The sequence below is a fragment of the Rutilus rutilus genome (genome assembly GCF_951802725.1).
Source record: "Rutilus rutilus genome assembly, chromosome: 19".
Lineage (NCBI taxonomy): Eukaryota > Metazoa > Chordata > Actinopteri > Cypriniformes > Leuciscidae > Rutilus > Rutilus rutilus.
Window position 1 is genome coordinate 2,900,568 of NC_140232.1, and position 10,258 is coordinate 2,910,825.

Consider the following 10,258-nt stretch of genomic DNA (forward strand, 5'->3'; position numbering starts at 1 on the left):
CAGCCAATCAGAATCCATCCTGCTGTAACGCGCGCGAGCATTTAAAGCGGCAGACAAGCACGCGCTTGTAATAATAGACTTATAATAAACTTATAATAAACAGAACGATATGCTAATATTTATCGTTCTTGGTGTGAAGGAGTGAAGTTTATTATTTTTTCCCCCTCTCAGTTCGGCGCTACTACACACTCCTATCCAGTTAGTGGCGGTAAAGCACTCAAGCTGGTTTACCAACCGCCATTAAACCTCAGAAGAAGAAGTTGTTGTTGTTAAAGAACTGATGATGGCTAAGAGGTGCGTTTTCGGCTGCGTTCCCAACAAAACCCTGTTCAGTATCCCGAGACCTCGCTGGTTGCGGGTCCGCTGGCTCGAGTTTCTGCATTTTGAGGAGGAAGGATTGACGGTGAATTCGCGTTTGTGTTCGAGGCATTTCACCAGCGAGTGTTTCCAGAATTTGACACAGTATGAAATGGGCTTCGCGAAAGTGCTTTACCTGAAGAACACCGCGGTTCCGTCAGTCTACACGGTCGGTGCAGAACACAGCGCGAAGGTACGTGTATCCAGACTCATCATCATCATAATAATAACTCATATATCATATAGTTCTGATCGAGAGTGTGTCCGACAGCCCCTGACGCGAGATGTGGGCTGCCAGTGTCGCGATCAAACCCCGAGGAGAAGCGCTTCGGTTCAGGCGTCGTTCTCCACACCGAAGCCGAAGCGACGCAGCAAAGGTGAGGTGAGGTGTGTGTGTGTCAGTGTGTGTGTGTGTGGCAAGCCGTTTACACTTTTAATCAATCGCAAGATATGTATTTGTGAGTTTTCACTTGCTAAATGCTATATCTTGATGTCAACAATGTACGAATCGTTTATATCAAGAATTAAATTTCAACTGGTAGAAACTATTCTAGTTAAATGTCACCATAGACTGCCATTCAGATTCAATTGTTGATATCAATCATTTATTTCTTACTAGTTAAAATTCCAATTTCACTTCTAACAAATACAATTCTCACTAATAACAATCATAATAGTTGATATCAGTAATTGCGTGTTTATTATGGAAAATGTCTGTTCTTGCCATCAACAATTGAATTGCTGCTAGTAAAAATGTTCATTTTTGACATTGATTCGATTGTCACTTTTGGCAATGTTCATTTTTGATGTCATAAATGTGATTGTTACTAGTAAGAGCCATTTTAGATGTCTGAAATTACTCTTCTAATTATTGATATCAGAAATAGGCTAACACATGTAACATGTTGAAATGCATACGAAGAATTAATATTTCAACTAGTGAAAATTGATTTCTTGATATCAGGATCTTATATGCTTACTAGTAACCATGTAGGCTAATTATTGACTTTTGCTAGTAATTGTATTTCTGATATATGACATGAAATTCTTGATATCTTGATATTGAATTTTAATGGCAGCCTATGGTGACCTTTAACTAATGAAAATACAATTGCAGATCTCAAGAATTATAGTTTTTACTAGTTTAAATTAAATACTTGATAATATCAACAATGTGTATTTCTGTGAATGATGATGTTATTGTTGATATCAAGAATTAACATTTTTACTAGTGAAAACTTAATTGTTGATATCACAAATTCCTCTCCTGCGACTGATAAGTCCAACGGCTTGCCACAGGTAGTGTTTAGTTCAGGTTTATCAGTGTATTAAACTGCATGATGTGCTGTGGTGTGATAGCGGTTCAGGTGAAGCCCGTCAGCGGATCATCCACGACCGGGACGGACAGAAGAGACGCTGGTTTAAACAACGACTCGATGCCGACAGTCAAAGAAGAGACGGACTTCACACACGAGCCTGAAGTCACACAAGACCATAACAAGTGAGTAATTCTCAGTACTAGTCAGCAACAGTGTTATTTTAGCATCATTAAGATACTATTATATATATATTTTTAATTAGTTTTTTATTTTTGGTCCCACTTATTGTCTTTGTGTACTGACGTTTAAAGGGTTAGTTCAGCCAATAATGAGCTTTCTGCCAGTAATCACTCTCCCTCATGTTGACCCAAACCCGTGAGACCTTCGTTCATCTGTGAAACACAAATGAAGATATTCGGAGAGATTTCTGCTCCTCCATTGACAGGCTACGCAACTACTGCTGTCAAGACATCATTACAGTAATCATGTGACTCAGCGCTTTAACCTCAGTTTATGAAGCGCACGAATGCTTGGTTTGTGCAAAGAGAAAAAAACATAGTTTGTTGATTAATATTTCGTAAATAAAGTAAATGTGTGTTTGTGCCATCATCTAATGCATCATTCAGTTACACTTTATTTTCAGGTGTCCGTGTTACACTGTAATTAGACATTTAAGTATAATTAATATTACTATGAATTAAAAATATTATTATAGTAATATTAATTAACATGTACTTACTATAAGTTTAATTTAGGGTTAGTTGCTTATTATAGTTATATAGTAAATTATGCATATTAATAAGCACATGTAACAGGGAAAATAAAGTGTTGCCTTTTATTTCCATTAAAAGTTTTATTTTAAGCAGTGGAAGTTTTTTAAATTGGTTTTAGTTCACCATAATAACCCAGTCAGAGAGCAGTCTGGTCTTATCTCTAAAGGTATGAGTTTTATTTTGAACAGGGTGTGTTTGTGTGTTTGTCAACATGTGTTTGTGTGTTTGTCAACATGTGTTTGTGTGTTTGTCAACATGTGTTTGTGTGTTTGTCAACATGTGTTTGTGTGTTTGTCAACATGTGTTTGTGTGTTTGTCAACATGTGTTTGTGTGTTTGTCAACATGTGTTTGTGTGTTTTTTAACATGTGTTTGTCAACATGTGTTTGTGTGTGTGTTTGTCAACTCCTCTGCAATGCTACAAAATATGATGTACAAGGACAATTTTATTCAGTTTATTATTATTATTATTATTATTATTATTATTATTATTGACTGGTCCCGATCACAGCAGATGGACAACATAAACGTTTACAGTTTGATTAAAAAAATATATTGTTTTGATCGTCTAAACTTTAAATATTGCACAAAATCATTCTGAAAGTGATTCAAATGATATCGTTTTTCTGTGCAGTTATTATATATATATATACGCACGCACACACACACAATGATTTTTAGAACTATATCTTTATAGTTATCATCCTTGGTGTGAACGAATGTTTGTTGAAGCATTAACATGTCATGTGATCTCCGGTACTGTAAGCCCTCCATCTGTTTGGTCATTGAAAGCTCCTGAAAGGACAATCATTTGTTTTGTTTTTTAAATATATTTTATATGTGTATAATTTGTTGTTGTTGTTGTTTGCATAGGACACTGAGTCGGCCACACAGCGCTGAATATGAGTGACAGGAGTCCGTCTGAAGCTCTCGGTGAAGAGCCGATTATGGAGAGTGTCTGTCGAGAGACGGTTCACGGCGTTCCCAATCCTGAGGAAGATTCCCACATCCCAGCCGGAGAGCCGGAGCCGATGTGGAGGAAACCAAGACACCTTCACTTCAGAAGCGAGATGAACCGTAGTGTGAGTGAGCGAGATTTCTGAAGTACAAACGGGAATATTCACGTCTCAGGGCAAAAGCGCAGTAGAGCTGCTAAACACACATCTTTCTCGATTTTAATTTGATCTTATTTTGAAGAATCGTTTCTCAAACCTCCAGAATTGATCTTTTAGTCTGTGCTGTTTTCACTCAACCCAGTGTGTGCTGTAATCTGAGAGAGTGTGTGTGTTACACCAGTGTGTGCTGTAATCTGAGAGAGTGTGTGTGTTACACCAGTGTGTGCTGTAATCTGAGAGAGTGTGTGTGTTACACCAGTGTGTGCTGTAATCTGAGAGAGTGTGTGTGTTACACCAGTGTGTGCTGTAATCTGAGAGTGTGTGTTACACCAGTGTGTGCTGTAATCTGAGAGTGTGTGTTACACCAGTGTGTGCTGTAATCTGAGAGTGTGTGTTACACCAGTGTGTGCTGTAATCTGAGAGAGTGTGTGTGTTACACCAGTGTGTGCTGTAATCTGAGAGTGTGTGTGTTACACCAGTGTGTGCTGTAATCTGAGTGTGTGTGTTACACCAGTGTGTGCTGTAATCTGAGAGTGTGTGTTACACCAGTGTGTGCTGTAATCTGAGAGTGTGTGTTACACCAGTGTGTGCTGTAATCTGAGAGTGTGTGTTACACCAGTGTGTGCTGTAATCTGAGAGAGTGTGTGTGTTACACCAGTGTGTGCTGTAATCTGAGAGTGTGTGTGTTACACCAGTGTGTGCTGTAATCTGAGAGTGTGTGTTACACCAGTGTGTGCTGTAATCTGAGAGAGTGTGTGTTACACCAGTGTGTGCTGTAATCTGAGAGTGTGTGTTACACCAGTGTGTGCTGTAATCTGAGAGTGTGTGTTACACCAGTGTGTGCTGTAATCTGAGAGAGTGTGTGTTACACCAGTGTGTGCTGTAATCTGAGAGTGTGTGTTACACCAGTGTGTGCTGTAATCTGAGAGTGTGTGTTACACCAGTGTGTGCTGTAATCTGAGTGTGTGTGTTACACCAGTGTGTGCTGTAATCTGAGAGAGTGTGTGTGTTACACCAGTGTGTGCTGTAATCTGAGAGAGTGTGTGTGTTACACCAGTGTGCTGTAATCTGAGAGAGTGTGTGTTACACCAGTGTGTGCTGTAATCTGAGAGTGTGTGTTACACCAGTGTGTGCTGTAATCTGAGAGTGTGTGTTACACCAGTGTGTGCTGTAATCTGAGAGTGTGTGTGTTACACCAGTGTGTGCTGTAATCTGAGAGTGTGTGTTACACCAGTGTGTGCTGTAATCTGAGAGAGTGTGTGTGTTACACCAGTGTGCTGTAATCTGAGAGAGTGTGTTACACCAGTGTGTGCTGTAATCTGAGAGTGTGTGTGTGTTACACCAGTGTGTGCTGTAATCTGAGAGTGTGTGTGTGTTACACCAGTGTGTGCTGTAATCTGAGAGAGTGTGTGTGTTACACCAGTGTGTGCTGTAATATGAGTGTGTTACACCAGTGTGTGCTGTAATCTGAGAGTGTGTGTGTGTTACACCAGTGTGTGCTGTAATCTGAGAGTGTGTGTGTGTTACACCAGTGTGTGCTGTAATCTGAGAGAGTGTGTGTTACACCAGTGTGTGCTGTAATCTGAGAGTGTGTTACACCAGTGTGTGCTGTAATCTGAGAGAGTGTGTGTTACACCAGTGTGTGCTGTAATCTGAGAGTGTGTGTTACACCAGTGTGTGCTGTAATCTGAGAGTGTGTGTTACACCAGTGTGTGCTGTAATCTGAGAGTGTGTGTGTGTTACACCAGTGTGTGCTGTAATCTGAGAGTGTGTGTTACACCAGTGTGTGCTGTAATCTGAGAGAGTGTGTGTTACACCAGTGTGTGCTGTAATCTGAGAGTGTGTGTTACACCAGTGTGTGCTGTAATCTGAGAGTGTGTGTGTGTTACACCAGTGTGTGCTGTAATCTGAGAGTGTGTGTGTGTTACACCAGTGTGTGCTGTAATCTTTTAGTCTGTGCTGTTTTCAGTCGATGAATGAATCCTGAGCTCCTCCTGTCCAGTGATCAGTCATCTCTCATACTTCTGATGTGAAACAGCCTCAGCTTTCAGATTCTATGTGTGTGTGTGTGTGTGTGAGACAGATGAACCGATCATCTCTATTACTAGTTACAGCAGCAAATAAACCTCAGTGTTGAAAGACACAGATTAACTTCCTGAAATCAATCATGTCTCATGTAATCCGTCAATAACAGCTGGAGAACAATAACTATAACATCACACTTACCTCAGAAACACATGCAGTGGCCGTTCTACAGTCAGAAGGAGGAGCGGTTTGCTTAATATATGCACTATATTACATATTCATTGTATTTTTACTGAACCTGTTCTTCAATATTGAGTGTGTTTGAAAAATTCATAATGTTTTTATTACAGCACCACTTAAATGCTTTTATATATATATGAATATGAGTAGAAACATGATTTTGTGGTTCTAGTTCACAGCGTTACGTTAGCCTCTGGGTTAGCTTGGGTATATTTACAGTAATCTGAATGTTGATTAATGAACACAAATAAACAGGCATATTTCCTGACGCATTACAGCGATGACTTTTAGTGTGTGAATAGCAGCTCATAGATGATCAACCTCGAACAGCCCTGGTGACGAGTGTGTATGTTACACCAGTGTGTGCTGTAATCTGAGAGTGTGTGTTACACCAGTGTGTGCTGTAATCTGAGAGTGTGTGTTACACCAGTGTGTGCTGTAATCTGAGAGTGTGTGTGTGTTACACCAGTGTGTGCTGTAATCTGAGTGTGTGTGTGTGTGTGTTACACCAGTGTGTGCTGTAATCTGAGAGTGTGTGTGTGTGTGTGTGTGTGTTACACCAGTGTGTGCTGTAATCTGAGAGTGTGTGTGTGTTACACCAGTGTGTGCTGTAATCTGAGAGTGTGTGTGTGTGTGTGTGTTACACCAGTGTGTGCTGTAATCTGACTGCTTTCTTTCCATCTCTCGTTTCTATCAGGATATAGAGACCCGATGCTCTCGAGCGCAAGCTTCATCTCTCCTGAAGACGCTGATTAGAGACCAGACCCGGAGGAGTGAGTGAGTGTGTGTGTGTGTGTGTGTGTGTGTGTGTGTGTGTGTGTGTGTTCAGGTCTCTCTCCACCCCTACATCATCAGCACATCCACATCTCCCTGTAACTTAAATGGCTAAAGGATTAAATATGCAGTGTATTCTGCGAGTTGTGTCTTCATGATGATTGATAGGTGTACCAGTGTGTGTGAACATGAGAAAAGGAGTGCTTTACAGGAGTGTAATTTGTGTTTTCATAAAAGTGGCAATAAAATCCCAATAAACAAAGCAAAATGTTTTCCTTTATTCGAGACCTGTGTATAAACTCACAGCGATGACGCCTCGGCTCTTCCACTGGGAACTCAGTGCTGAGCTGTGCCCAATGTTTCTCATATTTGATGAAGTTTGCATGCTTGACTCTCTTTCCTCAGTTTATTACTGTGAAGCTGCTTTGAAATTGTATTGTAATACTTCCAGTAACGCCATAATTACAGCATAAACTGACACTGATGCAGTGACACTATAGCACTGTATCCTAATGCAGATGAAGAACACACTCCTCCATTACCTGAGCCATGCATTTAACATGTGACCCTATTAACAGATGAAAGACAATCACATTACTCACATGACAATACATTAAAAAAAGTAGAAAACAATGTCCTTACCTCATTTATACAATTTCATGTGCTTTTTAAAAAAAAGGTTTTTTTTGATATTTAAAGGTATAACGGAGGATTTTCTTTTTCCGGGTGGATCATCAAGACTATTGGTCCTCCTAAGTGTCAATCATTCTGGTGATATGTTTACGTAAGGCCGCCGTACGTGCTCGTGCACACGATTCACACGATGGCGTGCGCTCAAAACGCAGGTTGGGCTTCCCACTGATGCCTCAGTCGCGAAGTTTCTACTTGACAGGTAAAGTTTGGCTATGTGGAGGAATCCATTTAAAATCACTGCTAGTAAAAGTTAATGAAAGCTATGATTAGCTCGTGCATGCTCTCTCGTGCACACGTTTAATAGGCGTTTCCTCTCGGGAGCAGGTAGAGTGTTGCGCATGTGCATTTTATCACCGCTATACCTTTAATGATGCATAAGGTCAATGACCAGGACATTACAGATATTAAGAGGAACCACTGGGAATCATCCATCAAGAGGAAGGAAGAGGCATGAATATGGCTTTATGACAGATCTTCCTCTCAGTGCCGGACCGTAATGATCCATAATCAATAAACTCGTTCAGGCCTGCTTCTGTACTGACAGCATTGGCCACATGATACCAAGTCATCATTTTGAGAAAGTTGAAATTATGACTTTTTGTCAGTGACTGAGGAGAATTAAGGCTAAACTTGCTAGAGTAATTCAGTAGTTACATTTTTTTTTTTTTAAGTCCCCCTGTGGTGAAAATCCAGCTTTTAATGTTGTTTATGTGTCTATGTGGTGTTTTTAATCTGCTTTAAGACAAAGCATGTGTAAGTTCAGAAGTCGACACCATTGCTGAGTATTTCCTCCTTAAAACTGCAGTGAACCAAAGACAGTCTCAAAAACACGCTTTGAAATCGCTGGTGTTTCTGACGTCACAAACTACCTTGTAACCAATCAGATCAACGTGTGATCGTCAACCAGTGGATCTCTGAGCTGAGTGAGTGAGTGGAGGCGGGGCTCATTTGCATATTCATAGAACCGCGTATACTAAATGAGGCGAGGGTGTGTCGAGTTACAGTCAAGATATTTTAAGGCATTTTCAAGAAAAAAACTTTTAAATATGTCATTTTGGTGATCGAAGAGTTTTAAAGGATACAATTATTGACTGCGAGGGGGACTTTAACAAAATCAGTTCAGTGCATCATTAAAATTCATGAAATCAATTAAAAAGTCTAATATTAATACAAAATATTTTTTACATATATTTTGTTTAAAAGTCATTAGGTGCGTCCCAGTTCGCGTACTTGTACTATTCACACTGAGAATCCCAAACAGAAATAGTGCACTTTAAATACCCTGATGATGCACTTAACCAAAAAAAACGAAGTAATAATGAACACTTCATGCACTCGACTGCCAGAAGGGGAGGGGCTTCAGACTCTGACAGCCAATGACAGAATAACCTGATAAAGTTCATACACTACATGCTTGAGCACTTACTGCACAAGTGCATAGTGTGTCATCTGGGACACAAGTATTCTCACTCCAGTTCGAGTACATCCTCCATTTTAGTGCTTCACTATGAATGAGCTCATCCAAAAGAGACCAGAAAGTGCAACATTTAATTCAATATTTAACAATATTATTGATCTCCTGCACTGACACTGCACTGCACTGATGTCATCGTCCAGCTCAGATCAGTTCTCATATAATGATATGAGAACTGATCTGAGCTGGACGATGACATCACCGTTTTCTCTACATACATGAACTAAATTAATTTAAACCATCACTGAGCTTAAGCTGGACTGTGATGATATTTTCTTCTAGAAACAAACTTTGTTGCATTATTTTCCTGTTATCTCTGTAAAGCTGACTTGAAACAATCTGCATTGTGAAGAGCGCTATAGAAATAAATGTGACTTGACCCTTGACCTCGTCTGTGATGCACCAAAGTCAGCCGTTCCATCCACAAGGGTTTTCTTGTTTAGGTTGTCACATAAACCACCCTTTGAGCTTTTATGTTGTATGCTTTTGTTTCTCTCCTCTCTTCCTCTTTCGTCTCTCTCTCAAGATTTATAAATCCTCGTTTGTGATTGGAAGACAGGATTGTGAAAAGAACGGCCGTGCCTCGAGATCCCGATGCCGAATGTCCTGGAGAAATGAGCTCTGACGAGGACACTGAAAAAGCATGTGCTCGAATTTAACCCTTTAAAGCTCCAAAAGCAAGAGAGCCATCCGTGTTCGACTGGCGAAACATTCATGCATTTAAAGGTTAAACCTGTGACAAACACGTGACAAACACACAACAAACAAACTCTGAGTGACTTTTTATTTGCATTTACTGACTTTCCCAGCATGACTGCCTCTACACAGACTATAGAAAACAACACTTTAACTCGCTTTAGTTCAATTAAAAACTAATTATCTGAGTCTTTTTTCCAAGTCTTTGGAGTTGTACGTGTGTTTTCAGTTGTGTGTACAAGCCTCATAGCCGAGAGAAACATGCATCCGACGTCGTAATGCACATTATAAAGTTCAGTGCTGACCACATATCAAATGAATGTTATTGTATATAAAGTTATCAAACTTATATAGATCCTTACAGATCAATACTGGAACACAATAATAAAGAGTTTCCAATAATAAGCTTCCACAGCTAATATCACAATGCCATCACTTCCAGCAAACAGAAAACCTCATTAACCACGTAACTTTAACGTCCTCGTAATTGCACTTAATTTAGTTTTTCTGCGCTGACTGTGTTTATTAATTTTAACGCCTCAACAAACAAAATGTGACTTTAATGGCACCGTTTGCTTGTTGATGCAGCGTGTTTTCTGTTTCCTGAAGTTGTAATGCTCATATAACCATGTCAAAAGTGTTTAATAAAAAACAAAGAAACAAAAAAAATAATAATTATAATAAACAATCGGGACAGAAAGAGACACGAGCTTTCTCACCGTTGTCAACAATACTATCAATAATCACATGACCTCCTACCTCACCGTACAAAGCTAGAATAACACCAGTCTCC

At 39.8% G+C, this 10,258-nt stretch overlaps 1 protein-coding gene across 3 annotated transcripts; it reads left to right on the forward strand.

Annotated features, from left to right (window-relative positions):
- The first annotated feature begins 70 nt into the window (after window positions 1-70).
- LOC311278781 (uncharacterized protein) lies at window positions 71-6,881 on the forward strand. Of its 3 annotated transcripts, none has more exons than XR_014625474.1 (5): window positions 71-550; window positions 629-734; window positions 1,717-1,858; window positions 3,322-3,530; window positions 6,526-6,881. XR_014625474.1 is itself a non-coding variant. In XM_084389818.1 (4 exons), the coding sequence occupies exons 1-4, from the start codon at window positions 281-283 to the stop codon at window positions 3,356-3,358; spliced, it is 555 nt and encodes a 184-aa protein (XP_084245944.1). In that variant the 5' UTR covers window positions 194-280; the 3' UTR covers window positions 3,359-6,854. The 3 variants fall into 3 exon arrangements, 1 of the variants encoding a protein (XP_084245944.1); XR_014625475.1 differs by having other exon boundaries at window positions 194-550; window positions 3,322-3,706; window positions 3,745-6,854; XM_084389818.1 differs by having other exon boundaries at window positions 194-550; window positions 3,322-6,854.
- Window positions 6,882-10,258: the final 3,377 nt, after the last annotated feature.

Excerpts from the sequence above, each read along its gene's own strand:
- LOC311278781 (XM_084389818.1), top strand. The coding sequence starts at position 281 with ATGATGGCTAAGAGGTGCGTTTTCGGCTGCGTTCCCAACAAAACCCTG. Across the intron at positions 551-628 it reads GTGCAGAACACAGCGCGAAG|CCCCTGACGCGAGATGTGGG; the intron begins GTACGTGTATCC and ends TGTGTCCGACAG. Across the intron at positions 1,859-3,321 it reads GTCACACAAGACCATAACAA|GACACTGAGTCGGCCACACA; the intron begins GTGAGTAATTCT and ends TTGTTTGCATAG.